The sequence below is a fragment of the Haliotis rubra genome, unplaced genomic scaffold (assembly GCF_003918875.1).
Source record: "Haliotis rubra isolate DU_JTF1 unplaced genomic scaffold, ASM391887v1 Scf542, whole genome shotgun sequence".
Classification (NCBI taxonomy): Eukaryota; Metazoa; Mollusca; class Gastropoda; order Lepetellida; family Haliotidae; genus Haliotis; species Haliotis rubra.
Window position 1 is genome coordinate 299,902 of NW_025767238.1, and position 24,972 is coordinate 324,873.

Sequence of the window (24,972 nt, forward strand, 5' to 3'; positions counted from 1 at the left end):
CTCATAATATATATAACTTGAATTTTGTCATTACAATGCTACTGCAGACATTAAGTCTCGTAAAGATCCAAAATGTTTAGTGTAAACACAGATCTATCATATTGTAATAAAATTAGATAAAAAAATTCTTAATTCATAATGTTTTTATATCATACTTGACATCATATATCATTTAGAACACAGAGTGTCCTTAATTTTCGCCAACAAACAAACAAAATTTCTAATAATATGACTGAACAATATTTTCAGAGAAACATACGATGTAAACAATGATTCCATGAATCAATAATAGGATGGAATGGTCAGTACACTGAATAGTTCTTCTCAACAATTAGTACTCTGGGGTGAAATTCTTACAAACAAATGTTCAAATCCAAACACAAACAGCATTTTGGGAACGTTGTGGACATACACAAACAATCTCAATACAAAACTTCACAATTTGTCATTCACTCAAAGAAATAATGGATTTCAATCATAAGACTTAACTTGTTCTAAACTCACATTTGTATAATGAAACACCTTAAATTGTAATGGGGCCTGTTTTTCACATTTTACCAATTATAACATTTTTAAAAAATGTTTGCAAATATTCATGAAATATTTGACCTACAGCAACCCATTACACATCATGTAAACAGAGATATCAGGCTAAAAGTGACTGACTGCTGGGATGTGTTGTCAAGACAGTAGTATTTGCTATTGCCATGGAACCAACACATTTCAGTATATGAATTAATCTTGGTAACAGCTGTGTAATCAGTAAACAAATGAATCTTGTTAGCAGATGCATCGTCAAAATCGCAACTATTACAGTAGGACAAATTTCTGCTCCATTTCAAGAAAAAATAATGCAGTCAAGTGTCAGTAGTATCCGACCAGTGTCTCTTTCAAAAACTGAGAAATATCTTTTGCACTAAGAGTGAAAGCTGAGCTATTTGCTCCTAAAATGAATTGTCACCATATCTCTATAAAATATTTACTATGGTTCCAGATACCCTTCATTGACCTATGAGTCGAAGCTGAAATGGGATATACGATTTGCTGTAGTTTAATTTGGCGATGAAGATGTTCAATTTATACATACAAAGACTTTGAATCTTGATTCAATCATAATACATCCATATTTACAAAATACCCGCTATCTACAGCCATTCCGGGAATACAGTCCGTTATATTATGGAAACTATGTAACCAATACTTCTCAGATGTCAGATACACACAGAACTACAGAAGTGAGGCCCAGTTTGATTGACGATCAGAAATGTTAAACCAGGATACTCCTGACAGTGAAGAGACTGGATTAAGGGAAACCAAAGAGCCTGAGCTAATTACGACTTAACAAACACTAAGCTCAACATTTGATTCTGTGCCTTTTATAAAACATCCACAAGGAGACTCAGTGTTGTTGTACCTACGTGGTGTATTCTAACAGAGAAATATGGTCCACATTAAAAACACAGCCTTCGTATCACATGGTCGGGTGACCTTGACCTTGGTCTAGTCTTCTAGATTCCTGAACGCCGTCTGCATCTCCTCGTAGAGTTCGTCAAAGTCCTGCTTGATCTTTGCCTCGCCATCTTTGACAGGGTCCTGGAATGAGGACAAAGATAGTTCTAAGACATTAAATTCAGCTGATTTTGCTTTAAATCACTGATGACATCCCAAGGATGATCCTCAGGCAGAAAACTGCTAAAACAGTTTGGGAAATATCAAATCAGATTCAGTTGGGGTGGCTTTTGAAGGCATTTTCACTACAACAAAAGTTTTGTTTGGTCGTTGCTTAACGCCACACTCAGCAATATACCACTTATATGGCGTCAGTCTGTAAATAATCAAGTCTGGGCCCGAATCCAGTAATCAACAGCATTAGCATCAATCTAATCAATTGAGATTCGATGACATGTGTCCACCAAGTCAGCTAGCCTGACCACCCGATTCTGTTAGTCGCCTCTTACGACAAGTATGGGTTGCTGAAGATCAATTCTAACCCTCTAACCCGGATCTTCATGGGTGAAATTGGGTTTTACGTCGTGCTTGAGAATATTTTGCTCATATGACGACGTGCATGCGTGTGTATGTGTATGTGCGGCTGCTTGTACTAGCCCAGACTTAAGCTGGTTTTATAGTGCTAGCTCACTGAGACACCATGCCGCAGTGAAGCATGAATACCCCACTCAGACACATTATACTGACTCCGAGCCGACCAGTCCTTGTTGTACCCATTAATGCTGAGCGCCAGGCAGGGACCAACAAGTACCATATTTTAACGTCTTTTGGTATGACGCGACCAGGGAACGAACCCGAGTCGCCTCTTACGACAAGCATGGGTTGCTGAAGATCAATTCTAACCCTCTATCCCGGATCTGCATGGGTCTGATGCGATGGACTTAAATATATGTCTTAAACACAGAAGTATGCATCCACCAAGTCAGCGAGCCTGACCACCCGATTCCGTTAGTCGCCTCTTACAACAAGCATGGGTTGCTGAAGATCAATTCTAACCCTCTAACCCGGATCTTCATAGATCTGATGCGATGGACTTAAATATATGTCTTAAACACAGAAGTATTCATCCACCAAGGAACAAGTGTCACACTCCGGTGTGTATGTTCAGAACACACACACAAGTTGCTTCTGAGACTGATAGACTGACCTTGAACTTCATACTGCTGAGTTTGTAGAGGATGTCGTTCATCTGATCTCGGATGATGGACCAGGTGATTTTGTTCTCGCTCTGTGCTGTGCTCTCCACTGCGTGCCGAGCCAGGTCGTAGAACGAGATGATGTTCTTCAACATACCCACTGTCTTGTAGAAGGGGCAGAACCTGGACGGAGCAGAACAAGCAGTTGTTTAGACATAACAATTATGATTATATAGAAAGCTTAATTGAGCAGAGATTTATCAAGATCTGATCAGGAGCTCATATTCTGTCCCAAGTTAGAAACAACTTTGAATTTAGATTTCAAAATTTTAATAACATAATTAAATATTATTTAGTTACCAACTAATGTGCTGTTTTGTTGAAGTCACAGATCAGAGAGATTTCACTCACCTGTCGTACGGAGTGTAGCCGTTCTGCTGCAGGTAGTCATCCTTGATGAGTTTGGCAACCTCCAGGAGGATCTTGTCTGGCTCTGCCAGGGAGCCCTGTGGAGGATAGATACAGGTTTAATGCCTGTCAGCGTCACAGTTTCCGCACGGGAACAAGTTTGCCAAGACAACTATAAGTGATGGAGATGATGTGCGTTTATCACTGCTATTAACAGCACTTCAGGTTTGTCAAGGCATATCCATTAGTGATGCAAGTCTTACATCGTTAACAAAACCTTGAGGTGCTGACAAATCTATAAACACAGTTCATAAGGAATTTCAAGAGTGACAATAATCTAAACTTCTAATCTGAGCATGTCCTGAAATGTTTGTCTGTACGTTGTTTAACTCCACACTCAATATTCCAGACATAATATATAATGGGTGTCTGCAAACAACTACTGGTCAGATAATTAGTGGTGGTCCGATTAATTGAAATAATCGAAGATTGGTCGCAGTGACTAAACGACCAAGCAATCGATCATAATTTCTCATAATCGAACACAAACAATTCTGGAACACTTGTTTTCATTAACAATTTTTTCACATGGTTGGTTTTGTCAGTTATATTTCGTAAGCACTACAAGCTCGTTTCAAGTCATGATTGAATTTATCTTAAAGATTCCAGGAAATTTATGTTCCTAACATACTAGTCATCCTTTACAGATATGAAAATTTGCCAAAAAAACCCAAAAAGAACTACATGCCTTTTTCTTATTTTTATGTGCATGAACAAAATTAAAAAATGACGCTAACCAATTATTTTCGATGATTGATTGTAGTAACGAACCAATCATCAATTATGAGATTTTAAACAATTCCCAACACTACAGATCTATAATCCACTGATTCCTATTTGGAGGACAGATACGTGGGATGCAATAACATCCATCGACAGATCCACGTGATCCAATATTTGCCTCTTACAACAAACACAGGACCATTCCGGAATGTTCAGGAAAGTGTTTCATGGATATTCTTTACTGTAGAAGCCTGAAGGACTGACTGACTGAGTCTGGTTTTACGCCGCTTTTAGCAATATTCCAGCAACATCACGGCGGGGGACACCAGAAATGGGCTTCACACATTGTGCCTATGTGGGGATTCGAACCCGGGGTCTTCGGCGTGACGAGCCAACGCTTTAACCATTAGGCTACCCCACCGCCCCTAGAAGCCTGAAGGAACAAGCAATAGATCTACCTTTCCAACAAGCTGCACAATTTCTGAGACATCTTCCTCCTCTTGCAGGATCTCCTTGCACTGTAAGAGAAAATACTTAGTGTTGACAGGCAGAATTTGGTTGATAGACCAACTCAACATTTTTCTCCGGTCACAATTTTATCAACAGGTTACATGGGTCAATGTTATTATTTTTTTCCAGCTATTAGACTGTGGGCTGTTATTACTCGGGTCTGGGCCAATGGACTTCAATCTATGCAGTTGGTGAGTGAGTGAGTTAATGTTTAATGTCACATCGGCAATATCTCAGCCATATCGTGACGAAAACAATTTATACAATAAAAAATGAAAACATTTTGAAGAGTAAAACCTGTCGACGCTATGCAGTTGGGATGCGATGATATGTGTCAACCAAGTCCGTTACCCTGGCCACCCGATCCCATTAGTTGCCTCTTACAACAAGCATGGGTTACTGAAGATCAATTCTCCACTCAAATGAAGATGCCCTATCTCTCTATAATAAGTCAATCAATCAAATTCAAGAAATCCACGAAATTGGGTTGCTGAAGACCAATTCTCTTGAAGAGGCAGAAAGTTTAAGAAACAAACTTTGAACAAAATAACAGTTTTGACCACCTAGCACATCAAGAGTATAAAGCTTAGAATTCAAGATAAATGTTTTAATGGGTATAATTAGCTGATGTACCTTCTTCCTGAGTGGCACAAACTCGGGGAAGTTCTTGTCATAGAACTCATCGAGTGCTCGCATGTACTTGCTGTAGCTGATGAGCCAGTTGATGGAGGGGAAGTGTTTACGTTGAGCAAGCTTCTTGTCCAACCCCCAGAACACCTGTACAATACCCAGGGTCGCAGACGTCACGGGGTCAGAGAAGTCACCACCAGGGGGAGACACACTACAAGCAGACAGACAGCACTGATGGACTGGGCATCATACTTCAAGGGAGGTAATCAGAACAATTTCAAACACAGTAACGTCCCTTTAAATCCTCAGGATCATTTTTATTATGTGGTTATTCAAATTTGCTACAAGAACACTTAAACCAACGGACATCCAAAAGTTCTTACTTTCAGACTGAGGTCTTTGAGTGGCATTTTAGAAGTTGGTAAGTACAATATTGATAAACTTTATGGATAACAACTTCTTGTATTTCGTGGGTGCGACGTTACGATACAGATTCTTGTACCGTCGTCTTGTACTGTTTGACAATGGTACAAGAATCTGTATCAAAAACGTCGCACTCATGAAATAAAAAAGAAGTTGTTATCCATAAAGTTTGTTAATATACAAATTGAGGGTTATAACAAAGACTCTCTGATGTTAAGTTTGAACAGTGATCACCCCATAATATATCGTAAATGAAATACCAACTTTATTGGATAAATGTTCCATTAGTAATACTTCATGTATATGACAAAATACTTACGGTCCGACAATACTGACGGAACCCTCTCTGCTGGGGTTTCCGAGACACGTGACGCGACCAGCTCTCTCGTAGAAGGAGGCCAGACGAGCGCCAAGATAGGCTGGGTAGCCAGAGTCAGCAGGCATCTCGGCCAGACGACCAGAGATTTCTCTCAAAGCCTCGGCCCATCTAGATGTTGAGTCAGCCATCATGGACACATTGTAACCCATGTCACGGAAATACTCGGACAGCGTGATACCTATTGACAAACATTAAATGGTTTGTGGATGATTTTGCAACTGTCTGTGATGAGGGTTTCAGATCTAGTCACTCCTTCAAATTTAACTGCTGGCCAGTTGAGATGGTTTTCAGATATTGAGCCGATGTGGCAAATTGAAACCGGACATGGTTCATTCCAAGCTGACACTTTAACCACTGGACTACCCCACAATTATGTTGCAGAAGATGAGTTTCAGTGTGGTTTCAATAGCATTTCAGTTAAATCTTGAAACTCATGAGCACAGGTATGGTCAGTATACTGGGTAATAATGTTTGTTTGTGTTGAAGGCCACACTCACTAATATTCCTGCTGTATAATGGGGGTTTGTAAATGATAAAGTCTGGACCAGACAATCCAGTGATTGACATTAGGAGCATTGATGACACTGGGATGATGATGTGAGTACTGAGGGATGAAGACAGTGTACCCTGTGGGGGTGAGGGTGATGTGGATGTACTGTGGGGGTGAGAGAGTGTACCCTGGGGGTGATGTGATGTACTGTGGGGGTGAGAGAATGTACCCGGGGGATGATGTGATGTACTGTAGGGGTGAGAGAGTGTACCCTGGGGATGATGTGATGTACTGTAGGGTTGAGAGAGTGTACCCTGGGGATGATGTGATGTACTGTGGGGTGAGAGAGTGTATCCGGGATGATGATGTGATGTACAATGATGGGTACTGAGGGGGTGAGAGAGTGTACCCTGGGGATGATGTGATGTACTGTGGGGTGAGAGAGTGTACCGGGGGATGATGTGATGTACTGTAGGGGTGAGAGAGTGTACCCTGGGATGATGTGGATGTACTGTGGGGGTGAGAGTGTATCCGGGGATGATGTGATGTACTGTGATGTACAATGTAGGGTTGTGAGTAGTGGGGTGAGAGTGTACCCTGGGATGATGTGATGTACTGTGGGGGTGAGAGAGTGTACCCTGGGGATGATGTGGATGTACTGTAGGGTTGGTAGAGAATGATGTGATGTACTGTAGGGGTGAGAGAGTGTACCCTGGGATGATGATGTGATGTACTGTGGGGTGAGAGAGTGTACCCTCGGGATGATGTGATGTACTGTGGGGTGAGAGAGTGTACCCTGGGGGATGATGTGATGTACCCAGGGATGTGGGTGGGGTGTGAGAGTGTACCCCTGGGGGTGATGTGATGTACTGTGGGGGTGAGAGAATGTACCCTGGGGATGATGTGATGTACTGTGGGGGTGACAGTGGGACTGGCCAAAGTTTCCCCACGGCTGGTAATACACTGACTGGCTGCTGCACTCACCTGTGTAGATGGAGGCCTCTCTGGCAGCTACAGGCATGTTGGAGGTGTTAGCCACAAGGGCGGTTCTCTTCATGATGCTCTCCGGCTTGCCCTCAACCTCCATGGTCAGCTGCAACAACATCGCACCAATCATCATACTGTACTCAACTCATACTACCACATCTCTCACTCCAAACACATCGCACCTATCAACACACCTTCAGGGGCTTAGCTACCATGTTTTAAAAAAGCCCGGGCTTACACATGATTGTTGCTAAAAAGGCCACAATACTACCTGAACATAAAGCTTTCCAATCTATTGGGCTTACATGAAATAATTTACTTGCTACGCGCCTGTCCTTGCCTCTTACTGTCACATGACCTAAAGTATGACCTTGACATTTAACTTGACAGATTAACCTTTGACCTTGACATTTGGCCATGAAAATCATACCACACAGGAGAGTTCAATCTTTCAATTGTATCAGGCATATTATCTACAACATTAAACTGCAAAAATTCTATAATCAGATTTTTTCACAATGATTTTGTTGTTTTAACACAGCAATATTCCAGCTATATGTATTTTCACAATGATTTTGTTGTTTTAACACAGCAATATTCCAGCTATATGTATTTTCACAATGATTTTGTTGTTTTAACACAGCAATATTCCAGCTATATGTATTTTAACAATGATTTTGTTGTTTAACGCATCAATATTCCAGCTTTATGATATTTCACAATGAGGACATTACCTGTGGGAAGTCCCTGAGTACTTCTGACATCTCGTTTCCTCTCTCCCCACATCCGACGTAGACGATGACGTCACTGTTGGAGTACTTGGACAGCGACTGGGAGATGACAGTCTTGCCTCAACCAAAGGCGCCGGGGATAGCTGTGGTTCCTCCCTGCACACATCTGGGAAACACACCAACAAACCCAGTTCACACATGTCTTATGTACTGCATGTACAGAAAACAGATCCTCGTCCAGTCGGCAACTTCAGACACAAATTAGCACCTGAATTTCAGTGAAACTTAACCCGGTCACATGACCACTGCTAATAATAGTCCATACATCAACAGCAAAACATACTGAAAATATATAATATAAGAAAAAAAGATATGTTTTTGCAGACAAAGGTTTTCCTGGAAAAGAATCTTCACATAAGCCAAGGTAGAAATAAGTATGACTGCGGACAGTCTTGGAGACAAAAGGATTTTGCTGGAGACATAATCTTATTAAGGACTGTTCATAATTTATGGCTGGGTGGGGTGTGGGGTGGTGTGTGATGATGGGTGGATTTTAATGGTGGTGTGTGTGTGTGTGTGTGTGTGTGTGTGTGTGTGTGTGTGTGTGTGTGTGTGTGTGTGTGTGTGTGTGTGTGTGTGTGTGTGTGTGTGTGTGTGTGTGTGTGTGTGTGTGTGTGTGTGTGTGTGTGTGTGTGTGTGTGTGTGTGTGTGTGTTTCCCATCAATTTTGTAGACAAAAATATGATTATAAATTACGGGGAGGGGTTGGGGGTCATTGATTTTGTACACTTACTTTGTACATACATTTTTTGGGTGGTTGTTGGGGTTTTGTTGTTGTTGTTTTTTGGGGGTGGGGGTTGTTCCATTCTCATTGTACATGCCTTTCCTTGAAAATCATCATCACACACCCCCTTTGCCATAAATTTTGAACGGTCCCTTATAATCCAAGGGTTGGCTTGGTATGACTACAAACAGTACCATATGTTAGTCTGACAGGGGGGTTATCATGTGACTGTGTATGCTTCCAGTTCAGAGTCTAACCCTTATGAGCATCTGAGTCCAGTGAAACTGAACTTGGTCTCATGTATGCCACTAATTTTGCTGGAGGCCTAATCTCTTTGTGAGTGAGTGAGTGAGTTTAGTTTAACGCCGCACTCTGCAATATTCCAGCTATATGGCGGCGGTCTGTAAATAATCGAGTCTGGACCAGACAATCCAGTGATCAACAGCATGACCATCGATCTGCTCAATTGGGAACCGATGACATGTGTCAACCAAGTCAGCGAGCCTGACCACCCGACCCCTTTAGCCGCCTTTTACGACAAGCAGTCGCCTTTTGTGGCAAGCATGGGTTGCTGAAGACCTATTCTACCCCGGATCTTCACGGGTCCCTAATCTCTTTGTGAGCCAAGGAATGACTATGACTGTGAGCACCATATTTAAGACTGAAATGTGAGGTTATTATGTGACCTACGGGAAGAGTGAGTCGAGAACTCTCTGTCCAGTCAACAGTGGGTAGTTGGCAGCCAGCTTGTCAGCAGACGGTCGCATCTGACGCACAGGCCACACCTGTAACATTGTGTGTTTGGTGCGCTCGCCGTCAAACTCTGTCTCCAGAATCACTTCCTGCAAGGGGAGATTACACATATGTTATTCAGCTGTCTTCAGCAGGACTCATATGGGTCGGCATATCGTCACGACCTGCCGATTTCCATTCATGGTACAACATGTTTGGTGGTTGTAACGAATATCGACTGATCGATTTGCTACCTCTCACACAATTCAATGTGCCGATATTAGTGTTGATCTCATAATATCTTGCGGTATTTTGTTTCCATGGTATCAAAATGTCTGAGGCAGACCTAGCAGCAGTTATCTGCTGTGCGATACTTTGTGAAGAAGACGTCAATGCCAAAGTGAAGAAAAAGAGAAGTTGTTGGACGAAAGATTGGATTCTCCGTCACGACATGCACGGAGCATACAACCATCTTATTAAAGAACTTGAAATTGAAGATAAACAGTCGTGAAAAGTCGAGGCATAGTTTTTTAGAAGCAGACGAAGCCTGTAAACATTTACCACGTGACGTCAAAACTCAATTTGATTGGCTGGCCACAGCCAACTTGCCGAATAACTTGAGCAGGCTCTACACGATTGATATGGGTTTGAGTGGCCGATTTGTACCGTTTTGTTTAATTAAATTAATCACTCAGCCGATACGACTCGGTCGAATTCTGCATATCGATTCAAAGGGCCGACCAGTATGAGTCCGCTTTAAAGGAAAATTCCAATAAGAGATTTTGTCAAAACAGTGATAGCTACTATCATGAAGTATACTATCAGTATAAAACAATTGGGTTATTTAAACTATTATTAATATAAGGGTTTTGATAAAGATTATGGGTGTGATCTGTCAGAACATTGGTCCTTTTTTTTTATTGATCTTATCCGAAAAAATCAGGGATGCAACTTGGCATATCAAACAAGGGTGCTCTCTATGAGCTGGACCACTGAGGTTTGTCTGGACTCAATGAAATCCCGAGTCTATAACTTTTAACATCAGGGTTAGGAAAAGGACCAAATTCATATTAATTTTAAACACTGTTTTGGGATCGTAGATTGTATCAATGAACAATGCTGGGATGAACACTGTATCTTGAAGGCACTGTCCATGCATAGCCCACTGTGAACATGAAAACACATCAACTCACATTGACATCGTATGATCCTGGCTCAGCGATGAACGTGACGGTTCCTTTCGCCTTCGGAGGAACCATGATCTTGTGCTTGATGAGGATGTTTTCATACACCACACCGTAGATGTCACCACCTGTCACGTGACTCCCGATCTGATGAAGAATGAAATATGCAATTATTTCACAAGCATGGTCTGTAGACAATATCATGCCAATCACACATCAGTCAAATGAAAAATGAACACAGCTACAAATATATGTTTATAAAGCATCAGCTGGCTTTAATTCTGTCTGTGAACAAGATAAAATTTATCACACTTTGGAGGTTCTCGACACAAATACCTATATAATAAAAGTACTTAAAACTTAATGTCTCATTTTCTTTTAAAAATAATATTACTCATATTTTCTAAACATTATGTAGTACTAAATAAGATCAATCATGGTGCATATTTCAAAACTGACAGCTATGTGTGATAGCAGGCGAGATAATCTTTCACTGAGTAACACAGTTACCTCCCATGGTATAGGTCAATATGATATACACTGAAAGACAGCATTCGTAACTACTCGTCCCTCTCCCGTAACCCAAAAGAAGACTCGTACACCTCTCATAGCCATGTCCCGGAGAAATATTCCCCTGGCCAATCAGAATGCGTGTATGTAGAGAAGAAATTGAGTAAAAGAACATCAAAAGAAAAAAAAATTCTATTCACCCTGATGTTGAGGGGCTCGAAGTCCCACTTCTTGGATCGGTCCAGGGCTGGCGTGTTGACTCCCTTGGGGATGTAGATACTTTGTGTCAGCTCGGAGATGTCTTCCAGTGGACGCTGGATACCTGCACACAGTGGGTGAGTGAGGATGGTTTAACGCCTCTGCTAGCAATATTCCACCAATATCACATCAGTATTGACGTCACTTTGAGTGAATGATATCTGACACCAGTCACAATCTATCAGCGATATCACACCAGGTTTTAACACAATACTGAGTAGTGAGTGAGTGAGTGAGTCAGCGAGAGAATTGGGTTTTACGCCTCTTTTAGCAATATTCCAGCAATATCATTGTAGGGGACACCAGAAAAGGGCTTCACACGTACATTGTTCCTCTGTAGGGAATCAAACCTGGGTCTTTGGCATGATGAGCGAACGCTTTAACCATTGGGCCACCACACTGCTCCTCAACACTGAGTAACAGCGAGGATGCCTGTCACAATATTTCAGCGATATCCCACCAGGTTTAAAAGGCATTTTTCCATCAATATCACATCAGTTTTGACATGATTTTGAGTTTGAGTGAATGAATTAGTTAACAAGAGAATGTTATTGGACACGGGTCAAAAAATATTTGTGCAATAACACAACAGGGTTTAACACAATGAGTGAGTTAATGTCCACATCAGCAGTATTTCTGCCATATAGTGAAAAGTTATACATTCATGACACATAAACACAGAAGATACAAATCTGTTGACAAACTAGAGTCAAAATAACCAGAACATCACAGATACAGGGCCCCGTTTTACAAAGCTCTCGTAAGCCTAAGATCTTGTAACTTTTCCCGTAGCATTCGTTTCAAGATCTTAGGCTTACGAGAGCTTTGTGAACCGGGGCCCAGATGTACAACTAGCACATAAATGTAAAACTATAGACCAAAAATTACTATATATAACAGGCTATAGATCGCCAACAACTGAAGGTAGAAGTAGATCACCATACTTAGTGACCTTTCATAATTTATGGATAGAGGGGGTGATGATGATTTTAATGGGGGTCACCCACATTGTTCTGGGGAGGTGGGGGATTATCAAGTTTGTACACATGTACTGGGTGGGGTGTGTTTCATCACTGATTTTGTACATAACGTGTGTGTGTGTTGTGTGTGTGTGTTGTGTGTGTGTTGCGTGCGTGTGTGTGTGCGTGTGCGTGTGTGTGTGTGCGTGGGTGTGTTTGTCGTCGCGTCCGTCATTGATTTTGTACAAAACAGGGGGTTACTTACTTTGTACATAATTATTGGGGGAGGAGGGGGAAGGGATTTCACACTGTACATGCTTCTCCATAAAAATCATCATCACCCCTCGCCCTAGCCATAAATTACAAATGGTCCCTAAGAAACAAGAGATGCACACACACAATCTTACCATCAAAGATGCTACCCATAATTCCTGGTCCAAGCTCGACGGAGAGAGGTTTTCCTGTTCTCAGTACAGGGTCACCCACAGTCACACCAGCTGGGTTGGTCAAGGAGGTAACAACACCAAGTTATACCTGCACGCAGGGATTTACATTGAGTCCTATGTTTGAGGGTCCCTGGGACTCATACTCTTAATTTTCAGGGGTCCTGGACTACAACATGGGGGTCCCAGACACTTAAATATTATTATTAATACTATGTAGTAATATTGTTGTAATTCATTTACTGTTATTGCATTGTGTATCATGATCATCACAGTAATTAAATTGCAAATGATACCATAACCCGGCTAGTAGCAGACTCAGTGATAACTTCTTGTTACTTGATCGAAATTTTTACAAAAAAGTATTAGGACTTTTTCTGCGTCCCTTAGGACGCGCTAATAAAATTTGTTGCGTCCATTGTCCATTTTTATGCATACAAGACGCAGGAATATGTGTCCTGTAAACCCCTGCTGCACGTCTTCGTCAGCAGGTGACAGGTCCTGCATGCACTCCATTCCTCCATGACTTATGAATACATACAAATTGTTTGGGAGCGGTTAGATTTTTATAACAATTCAAGACAGCCTTGTTCCAGATGGAACCTAGTAAGAGCTCAGACCAATCAACACAGAGATCACGTCACAGAAACAATAACATGTTTCACATGCTATGGCCTCGATGCATCAGCTCTAGACGTTGCTCTAGTATTTAGGGGTGAAACGGTATACCGCGGTATTAGATGAACCGCGGTATTTTGCCTTCGGTTCGGTATACCATAATGCAATCCCAAAATTCGGTATTTTCAGTTTTCGTACCGTGATTTTATTCACCTTTTTAAACCTTTTCTAAAACGTCATGAAATCGAATCATTTCATAAAAATCTATGCATTTCTTTGCTGGACGGCCGCTATTTTCTTGGAAGTAAGTTCGAGATCGCCTCAAGTCGTCTACTTACAAAGTCAGCAAGACAGCAAATGCAGATACCAGATCAGTAGCTGGGTTCTGTTCCTTTTTCAGTTATTTCAAATCAGACGAACATCGTAATAACTTATAAAAGACAACTTTATCATAAAGACATACCATCAGCCGAGTACTCACCATGTTTGCTCTGATGCAACACACCGCGTTATATAGCGAGTAAACATGCCATCCGAAAACGTATGATGTAAAAACTCATAATAAAACTATCTCCTTTGATCTCATCTAATTTGATTAAATTTAATCCCATTTCCATTCAGAAAAAACACTGTTTACAGTAACATCGGAGAAAACGCGTGTGAAATGGCATCACCTCATTCTATACGCATACCACTTCCGCTTACCATGTTCATGAGGGTCCGCTTTTCCATGCCTGCAGCGATAGCACTAATTTCACATTATTGTCAGTAATCACGAACTGATTACCGCCCCGTCATCCATATACCCCTAGACCCGCGTTATTGACTCACTGAAGTCATGTTTCACAATTAATTGCCAACATTTTGTTTTCACAAAGTGGCATGCTCCACAGGAAGTCAACAGAGAATTGTTAAACTGTCTCATACGTAAAATGTTTCCAGCCACATAAGTGCTGAGCCTATGTTAATTATTATTTTAAATATGTTCGTAGAAAACATGCATAATGCTAACACGATAGCAATAAGTATTATCTCTATTAAAATAACTGCTTGAGATATTTAAATTATTCTGGTATTTGAATAAATTCTTTGATTTCATATTTTCAGTTCGTTTTTAACTGAATCACCTGGTAGATTGGAGCAAAACATTTGTACACAGCTGATTGCTATTTCCGGCTTAGATAAATAACAGGTAGCATAATGGGAAGGAAAACTGAATTATCATGTGCTGTGATGTTTGATTGCAGGTTTCCTATTCAAATTTTCATTTGCAAAGTTTGTTTCTTCACCTCGATACGATATAGTTTTGACTGGGCACAATACACGAAATAGCAGTTCTGTTATGTCCATGGAAAATACGATTTTACTTGGCCTTTATTCTGTGTTATGTATAACAAGGGAGGCGAGGGATGACTGCAATTATGGGTATGGATCTCGTGGCTTTCCCATCACAGCCTTTTGTTTGTTATTTGTTGCTACCACAACAGAAAGATCTGAGCTGATCTCATCACAACCACTATCAGCACAACGAACATTTAACAACCAATAAAGAGAGAAAGGAGCCAAAACATATTTGTTTCAAAAAAGGAAAATTATATTTTTGAATGAACTTTGAAAGATATTTTGATTGAATCTGAAAATTGAATAAAACATGACTCTGGAATGTGCCAAGATTGTGTATCAGTACTTCCCAAGGACTGTGGACAGTCTCTAAATGTTTAACATACTGAAACGAGAGAAAGACAATGATTTAGAACAATGACAATGATCAGTCATACAGACAGTAACTATCTTATGACAACTGTATTGTGTTAATTTCTTTAATTTCTTTATCTGTGATATGTCATCAACAGACTCACATTCGACAACATCTTATTTGTGTATATGTTTCTAAAACATGAACATTTCTGGAATATAGTGGTGATTTCATTGCAGTAAATGTTGATGTGATGTTAGTGAATTTTAATCATACTTGGCTAATTGCTATTTTGTCACACAGCTGTGAGCTCAAAGGTTCCAGTGATACTTTACGTCTTCTATCTAGTCAGGACATGACAGTTTTGCTCATTTAAAGGCACAGATTATGATTATTATTTCTGTGTCATTAAGCAATGTAAGGTTTAGCTCTTTTTGTCCATTTTTTGCATTATGATCATATCTCATATACCGAACCGAAACGGACCGAACGAAAGGCCTTGTACTGCAATACGTACCGTACCATGGTAAGAGCGTACCGTTTCACCCCTACTAGTATTAAGCAGTTGTAGTTCTGGCACAGATTTTAGACAAGAGCACAGATGACAGATTTCTGTATTTTGCACTGCCTCATCTTTTTGACAAAGATACAATTTATTACCACACCTTATCCCTGTGTTTATTATATCATAAAGTGATTATTACCCTGGTATGTTTCCGTATCAAAACTATTATAAATAAAAATATAAATCAAAGATGGAGAATAAAAAATATGTTATACACTTGCCAAAAGCTTGCCTAATACAATTTGTATTCTTATCATGTGAAAAAAAAAATCATGCTCAATTTCATACTTTTCAGTGGCCTTTTTGTAAAATGGGATAAAGATGATTAAACTTTGATTGCATGTAGATGAGAACAAAGACACACTGTTTGTACCCATGAAGCAATTAAATATGATTTTACTTTGAGATTGTATTGGGCAAAAACAGTCTGGACTAGGCTCTAATAAGTAGGCTCAGGTGGAGTGGGTGAGTTTAGTTTTACGCCGCACTAAGCAATATTCAAGCTATATTGCGGTGGTCTGTAAATAAATGAGTCTGGACCAGGCAATCCAGTGATCAACAGCATGAGCAGCTCCAGTGCAAGGATACAGGTGTCTTCGTAGACCTGGATGGTGGCCATGTCGCCCTCCAGCCTGATGATCTCTCCCACCAGCTCGGCGTGACCCACACGTACCAGCTCGTACATAGCCGCGCCCCGACATCTGCTGCGCCGTCACCACTGAAACATGTTACCATGGTTATCAATAAATTCACAACATTTATATACAATATTCCACATAGCGAGTCAGGTTTTATGCCGCTTTTAGCAATATTCCAGCAATGTCACGGCAAGGGACACCAGAAATGGGCTTCACACATTGTACACATGTGGAGAATCGAACCCGGGTCTTCAGTTGATGAGCGAACACTTTAACCACCAGGCTACCCCAGTGTTCCAAATAAAGAACGCAAATGAACAAATATCAATCATAATATTATCAATATACCTCATGAAAGTCAAGCAGTCTTCATTTGTAGTGAGTGAGTGAGTATGGTTTTATGCCACTTTTAGCAATATTCCAGCAATATCACGGCGGGGGACACCAGAAATTGGATCCACACATTGTACCCACATGGGGAATCGAATCTGGGTCTTGGGCGTGACGAGTGAACGCTTTAACCACTAGACTAAACCATGGCCCTGTCTTCATTAGTAAAAAGTAAAAGAGGAGATCCCTAGATAATCATACAACATAATATAAGACCTCAACATGCTCAATGATCCCAAGTATTCACCTAGTTCCAAATTTCCATGCAAATTAAATAATGTAAGGATTTTCTAAACAATGGCTATTTCGTATTGTCTATATCAAATAGTGGTGGTCCAATTAATTGAAATAATCGAATATTGGTCGCAGTGCCTAAACGACCAAGCAATCGATTGTGTTTTCTCATAATTGAACACAACCAATTTTGGAACACTTGTTTGCATCAACAATATTTTACACATGGTTGGTTTACATTTCATAAGCACTACAAGCTTGTTCCAAGTCATGATTGAATTTATCTTAAAGAACCCAGGAAATCTGTGTTCCTAACATACTAATCATCCTTTAAATATGCGAAATTTGCCAATGGATTTTGTGCAATTTGCAAAAGACCCAATTGCAAATTACTACATGTTTTTTCTTTATTTTGTGTGTGTGCATTAACAAAGATAACAGGAACATTTGATAAATGACGCAAACCAATTATTTTCGTTGATTGATCGGTTGTTATGAACCAATCATCAATTATGAGATTTTAACCAATTCCCAACACTAATATCAAAGTTGATCCATTTTCCTTCTCCACTTACCAGGGCCGGATACAGCGTAAACATATCCAAACATGGACTCCTTCTCGTTGTCCCCGATCTTCGGCATACGCCGTGCTCTGTCCATTCCTCCTGCCTGGAAATACACACAGAAAGGAACTTATTACAAGAGAGCAGGCAATAAATATATGTATACACACAATAGGAATTTCTCTCCTACGCGTTTCAACTTTATCATCAGGGATACAATTTTTTTAAATTGTATTCATTCATTCTTTCATTCTTTCGTTCCGCATTGCGGCGGGGGACAATAATGAGATAAGTTTCTTGGAAGGAACATGAACATTTTGAAGCTGTTTGTGCTGACAAACAGTTAGTAAATACACTGCTTAACACAGGCTCCAGGGGTTTCAAGGTCAAAGCATGTTACAATTGTTCGCATAGCAGGCAATACTGTTGTGTGGCTCAATGGACAGTTTGCATGTCAAACACCAATACCATCAGGACACAGTGAGGGCAAAAATACCGTTTTCAAAATTCCTTTACTGAGTGAGTGAGTGAGTGAGTATGTGAGTGAGTATGTGAGTGAGTGAGTGAGTGAGTGAGTGAGTGAGTGAGTGAGTGAGTGAGTGAGTGAGTGAGTGAGTGAGTGAGTGACCGACCACAAGTCGCGGTGGCTGAGAGGGTGAGGCGGCTGACCGTTATTTCATCATTATGCCAACAGCAGCCAATAATTATAGTAATTTGTATTTTGTTTACTGCTCATCATGAAACTAGTGAGTGAGTGAGTGAGTTTAGTTTTACGCCGCTTTTAGCAATATTCTGACAATATCACGGCGGGGGACACCAGAAATGGGCTTCACACATTGTACCTAAGTGAGGAATCGAACCCGGTTCTTTGGCGTGGCGAGCCAACGCTTTAACCATTAGGCTACCCCACCGCCCCAATTTGAGGTTGAATCGCATTTAGGTTAAGATGTTGAAACTCCTCAGAATTTTCTCAATATTTATTATAGATAATGTTTGTTTTTTGTATATTAAATATTATAAACACTGATTTAATCTATGGATTACAATCAAACATGATGGGTGAATATCATGGTAATGTATACTCATCCAGGTCTTCGGCGTGACGAGCGAACGCTTTAACCACTAGGCTACCCTACCGCCCCTATCATGAAACTAAATGTATTTCTATCCCTCTTCAATTTCAAATCCTAAACTCTGCTCATATAGTGCGACCCGTGAAGATCCGGGGTAGAATAGGTCTTCAGCAACCCATGTGCTTGCCATAACAAGGCGACTATCTTGTCGTAAGAGGCGACTAACGGGATCGGGTGGTCAGGCTCGCTGACTTGGTTGACAAATGTCATCGGTTCCCAATTGCGCAGATCGATGCTCATGCTGTTGATCACTGGATTGTCTGGTCCAGACTCGATTATTTACAGACCGCCGCCATATAGCTGGAATATTGCTGAGTGCGGCGTAAAACTAAACTCACTCACTCACTCACTGTCACAATGCAAGTTTTAAATGATTTTCTGTGGCTATTCTGACATTCATTATTTCAGCATGAATATTAATGAGACACATCCAGATGGCTGTTACTCAAGTAGTGACCATACATATAATCGGACAGTTCGAGTTACTGACCAACTGCTTCACATACAGTATTGTATTTAGTAGGGCTGCAATGATTACACTATGTGGCGAATATGATGCGTATCATGAATATTGGATAACGAATACGAATAATTATTCACGAATACAATATTGTAGTTAAGTGATTGATGTACAGTATGGAACGGACATGTTGACAGTGTTAATTTGTCACAGCAATAACCAGTGATCTCATGACACTCAAATTTGGTATGTAATAGTTATAATCGACAGTACCATGTGCAATCTTGGCTAACTAACATGACGTGCACTACTGCAATGCTAGTACATGTTCCATTCTTGCATATCTCACTTTGGAAAAGACATAAGGGTTCAAGTAAAACATGCTCCCTTAAAACAATGTAAATATTCGTTAAAATTCGGTTCTGGTGACCACGAATAACGAATTGAATTCATGAAGGGTTACGGTTCGATTCACCGAATATGCGAGTGAATCGTTACAGCCTTAGTATTTAGTAGGGCTGCAACAATTTGTTTCGATTCATTGAAAATCGAATCTGACACCTTATTTTCAAATTTCAACAACCATTATTACTATTTCGATTCAATATTTGAATATCTATTTAACTTATTTCCACACAGCGAGAACATAATTTTGACTCCAACTCGAGCAGTTTCGAGCACTGAAATAAGGCAAACCATGATTGGTTGACGCTGGGCTAATTATCTGTGTTTTTTCAATGAAAATATCATTTATGAAGTTTATACTTATCCTGACTCATACTAACTGCTCTTGTATATGACTCATTTTGAGTCAAAATAAAGTAAAATTGTAAAATTTACAAATCTTATTCATTCTGACAAAAAAGAGACTTTTTCCCAAACAGACAAAAATCCAGGATAGACTCTGAAAAAAACAAATACATTCCTCTGGTTTATATTTAAAGTTTTATTGACAAAAAATAAAAGAAACATAAAACCTTAAAAATTTGCAAAAATCACAAAACCCTGTTCACAAATTTTACATTATGACAAAAAGGAGACTTTCTCCCATACAAATAAAAGTCGAGGCTACACTCTGCATCAGAAGACGGACAGTGACCTATGTTCTATCGCTTCTCCTCAAACCCTAGCTAGATAACCACTCCCTATCAATGTTTATTTTTCAACTACAGCATGGTCATATCTACACTCATGAGAGTTTTCTTGTCAAAGTCACCTTCTAGTTTTGAGCCTCGGTGATGGCTTGTGCTGCTAGGCAGATAAAGTATGTATTGACACAGAGCTAGTTAAGTACATCCAGACACGGCTAGAGAGCTGTGCTTAAACCACAGCCTGTGATTCTTGCCTACATTGTCCTTCTTAGGGAGTACATATGTATTTAAAGAAATTTCCTTGCTGGATAATAGTGGATTCAGCTTAACACACATATTTCCTGTTTGGATTAGATACACTTCATTTGAAACAGTTAAAGCATTTTGTATTTATCGTTTGACTTGAAAATATTGACTATTCATTACTGAATAATTTTCTGTTTTCAGATTAAATGACATATTTCAAATCCATAATACATGAACCTTTGATGCACAGATGTTTCAATTTAGCTTCTAGAGATTTTTTACTTGTCAAAAGAAAGATACAGAAATAGTCTTATCTGATTTTGAGGGTCACTGGGAGGGTCTTGTTTCAAATTTCTGCATCCATGGTGACATCAGGTATGTGTATTAACTTTAACAAACATAATTTAGTGGCAAGTCACATTTCCCAAATCAGGGTCCTGACCTACAAAGTATTCACAGGGATTTACACGACGCGAATTCCTGCGTCCTATACGCATAAAATTTATTAGTGCGTCCACAGGGATGCAGAAAAATTCCAAATAATTTTTGTAAATATTTCAATCAAGTAACAATAAGTTATCACTGAGTCTGCTACAAGCCGGTTTAAAGCATCATTTGCAGTTTAAATTTATTACTGTAACAATGTGATCATGATAATCAAAAACTGAATTACAACAATATTACAAAATAGTATTATAATAACATTTAAGTGTCTGGGACCCCCATTTTGTAGTCCAGGACCCCTGAAAATTAAGAGTATGAGTCCCAGGGACTCTCAAATACAGTACTCAAGGTAAATCCCTCTTCATAATATTTTTGATTAATCGGAATTTTGTTGTTGTTGTATAACACCCTTGAATTAAGTATACTGACCATTTAATTTGATGAATATTCACGAACAAACATGCGCTCAACAGCGTAAAGCTATGCGCATTGTAGAATTTTAACCACTTTTATTGTTGAATTACAATTCCAGTGTCTTACTTGCATGCGTGCATTTCATTGCATGACAGTATTAGTTATTAAAATCATTAATTAGAAAAAACCTGGGGGAAAACCCTTATAATTGGTAATTACATTTAAAACGTATATATTTCGATTATAATCGATAATCGTTCACCACAAGTCCTCCGATAATCTATAGTGGATTTGGTTTCCGATTCCCAACACTACTTCGAACGCTTTATAGATTGAGACCCTGAGCTGTAATATTGCTGACTTCAGCTTAAAAACACACTATACAATGCCGTATCACAATGGCTACACTCATATTGTACACAGGGATTATGTGAGGTGAGTGTACCGACCAGCTCTTTGTACAACTCAGTAACAATGCATCAGTCCTGGAGAAACAAACAGCACGTTCAGCCTTCAGGGGTGGACTCCATGCATTCACAGACAGTTTGAAATCAAGGAGTTATATGGATTCAGATTCCTATAATAATTTGCAGTCTCATATACAAGGATTTCCCAGACACAGACAATCTGTAAGGATGTTTAGGAATATGCTGCCATTTCATTATTTGGTATCACTTGAAATTAATCAGTTAAAATATACAACCCAGTCAAATCTCTCAGAGCTGACACTTCAGGACGCCATATTTATTTTAAACTAAGCCTCTCATCATGAACACCTTGCATCACTTGTGGTTCAGTACATTTTAACAAACCCACTACCCCAAATTTAAATTCAAAAGACTATGTTGTCCCAAACAAAAGTAACAATTGAGCAAATAAATATGATAAAGAATCACTTCAGGAACTAATGAAATTAAAGTCTCAAATTGGGCATGCCTAACGATGTATTACCAGGATTCCAAATGAATTTTCCTTGGGAGGCAAATTTGAAAATTTTAATAGTGTTAAGGATTCAATTTAAAAATAAAAACTCAAGCCTGTTCCATTGGTTATGTCGGTGAAATGCAACTCAACTCTGCTAATTACAAGACTTTCTTAATTGAATTCTATATTACAGTTTTTAATTCTGATTTAAGGATTTCTACTGATATTTTACTTCATACTTGGGACAAATGTTGATCTCTGATACGAAATCTGGGTATGTACATTGTACTTCAATAACTGACTTTTACTTCAGTCTTGGGGCGGAATATTGATCTCTGATCCGTCCTTGATAAAATCTGTGCATGTACTTCAAATATATAAAAATAAGGGCTGGGTGGGGCATAGAGAAACACTCATATGGAGTAACTCCACCAGGATGTGAGAGGCTGTTTGAATACACCTGTGTGACCTTCAGTAAGACAGGATCCAGGACATACATCTCCTGTTACTCAACCTTGTCAAATATCTAAATCCCAAATGTATGAGATTCTATGGGGTTCTTTTGGCAATATAGTGTTTTTTAATTCATCTGTATAAGCAGAATATTTCTGTTATAAATAGTTTCCAAACATCTTTCATTTCGATGAGTTCAAGTTGCTTCCTGAGGTTTTCAGATTAACTGACTGACTGAGTTTGGTTTTACGCCGCTTTTAGCATTACTCCAGCAACATCACGGCGGGGGACACCAGAAATGGGCTTCACACATTGTACCCATGTGGGGATTCGAACCCGGGTCTTCGACGTGACGAGCCAACGCTTCAGATTAACAAGGTCTTGTTGAATAAATTTCCACTGATAATTTAACGTCTACATGTGGATAATATTGATACATATTTATATAATCTGCAGTTATTTTCATCTAGAATACAACTAGTTGATGTATATATCTTAGTACGACAAAACATGTCCATATTGGATGAGTATAAATTACCATGATATTCACCCATCATGTTTGATTGTAATCCATAGATTAAATCAGTGTTTATAATATTTAATATACAAAAAACAAACATTATCTATAATAAATATTGAGAAAATTCTGAGGAGTTTCAACATCTTAACCTAAATGCGATTCAACCTCAAATTGGGGCGGTGGGGTAGCCTAATGGTTAAAGCGTTGGCTCGTCACGCCGAAGACCCGGGTTCGAATCCCCACATGGGTACAATGTGTGAAGCCCATTTCTGGTGTCCCCCGCCGTGATGTTGCTGGAATATTGCTAAAAGCGGTGTAAAACCAAACTCAGTCAGTCAGTCAGTCAGTCAACCTCAAATTCAAAATGAATCCTAGACTCCGAATTCTATCAGTTTTTAATTGTGAACATATGAAATAGTTCGTTAAGATGATTAGCAGAAGTATCCTTAGTTAATAGCATGACCTTCACAAAAGTCCTTATCCCCTTATTGCATGTCATAGCAATGTGACCGTCAAACCACAAACACGTATTTATTTGTTCCACATATGTCGTTCAGCTGAATATTTTAAAGCTGGTAACAGCTGTGGCGTGGATAAACGCATCGTCTTTAGGCTTATACTTCTTAAAACCATCACTGACGTGGTATAATTGATGATCACTTCAGAATAATCCAATCAGCGGTCAATCAATCAATCAATATTAGAAAGAGGAGGAAGTTACATTTTGGCTATGCGGTATGAAAATATTCACCAAATTTTCTCTCAAAAGCGATTATGTAAAAGCACTTGATATGAAATGGAAACACTACACTACAGTAAGAAAAGCAGAAGTAATTCAGTAACTATAAGTAGTAGATTCATAAAATAAAACCGGCACTCGTGATAGACCAACTCACCATGTTGATGTTCCTAAATCATGTGATCTTGACCCTCGTAATATTCCGGGAAATGACGCGAGAGAGGCCGATTTTGACATATAGTATATGCCTTACAACATATTACATTTGTCAATAGAGAATACGGTACTCAGATGGACGTTGATTATGTCTTTGCAATTACAAGCATCTAGTTACCACTCTTTACCATGACACTTACTAAATATGGAGACATAATAGGTTTACGTTGATGTAGTTAGACTCAAATTTAGGACAGATTGGATTTTAGGCCTATATAATCGAGTTCAGCGTTTGTAGATCTGAATTTAATGGACACAAATCGCGACGCATGAAATTTTTTTGTTGTTAAATAAATGGGATTAAATGGAGAACACAGGTGTCATGTGAAACTGTGTCATGTGACTCAGTTGGTTGGAACTATGATACTAACACAAGGGCATTAGTCCGGACTAATATAATCACGGTGCTTTATCTCCTAACTTTTCTCCCGAAACTGAGTTGCTCCCTTAACTTTCATTCTGCTGCGAAGATAAGATAACAGTCCGCAAGAATTCGAGTGAGTGAGTGAGTATGGTTTTAGCAATATTCCAGCAATATCATGTCGGGAACACCAGAAGTGGGTTTCACACATTATATCCCATGTAGAAACTGGGTCTTCGGCGTGACGAGCGAACGCTGGTTGTTTAACTCAACAATATTCCAGCTATATGGCGGCGGTCTGTAAATAATCCAGTCTGGACCAGACAATCCAGTGATCAACAGAATGAGCATCGATCTACGCAACTAGGTTATGATGGGATCTAGTCAAATGGGCCGAAGGACAAAAGGGCCG

At 39.6% G+C, this 24,972-nt stretch overlaps 1 protein-coding gene across 1 annotated transcript; it reads right to left on the bottom strand.

Moving 5' to 3' along the window:
- Positions 1–552: 552 nt before the first annotated feature.
- LOC124253502 (V-type proton ATPase catalytic subunit A-like) lies at positions 553–24,220 on the bottom strand. Its single transcript, XM_046687299.1, is given in 16 exon segments — positions 553–1,593; positions 2,657–2,828; positions 3,057–3,151; positions 4,295–4,354; positions 4,980–5,187; positions 5,719–5,956; positions 7,253–7,361; positions 7,990–8,152; positions 9,460–9,611; positions 10,695–10,832; positions 11,396–11,517; positions 12,820–12,909; positions 16,323–16,428; positions 16,430–16,452; positions 17,572–17,665; positions 24,141–24,220. Coding segments are annotated over 16 exon segments (1,866 nt in total). The 5' UTR covers positions 24,144–24,220; the 3' UTR covers positions 553–1,500.
- Between the last annotated feature and the right edge of the window lie 752 nt (positions 24,221–24,972).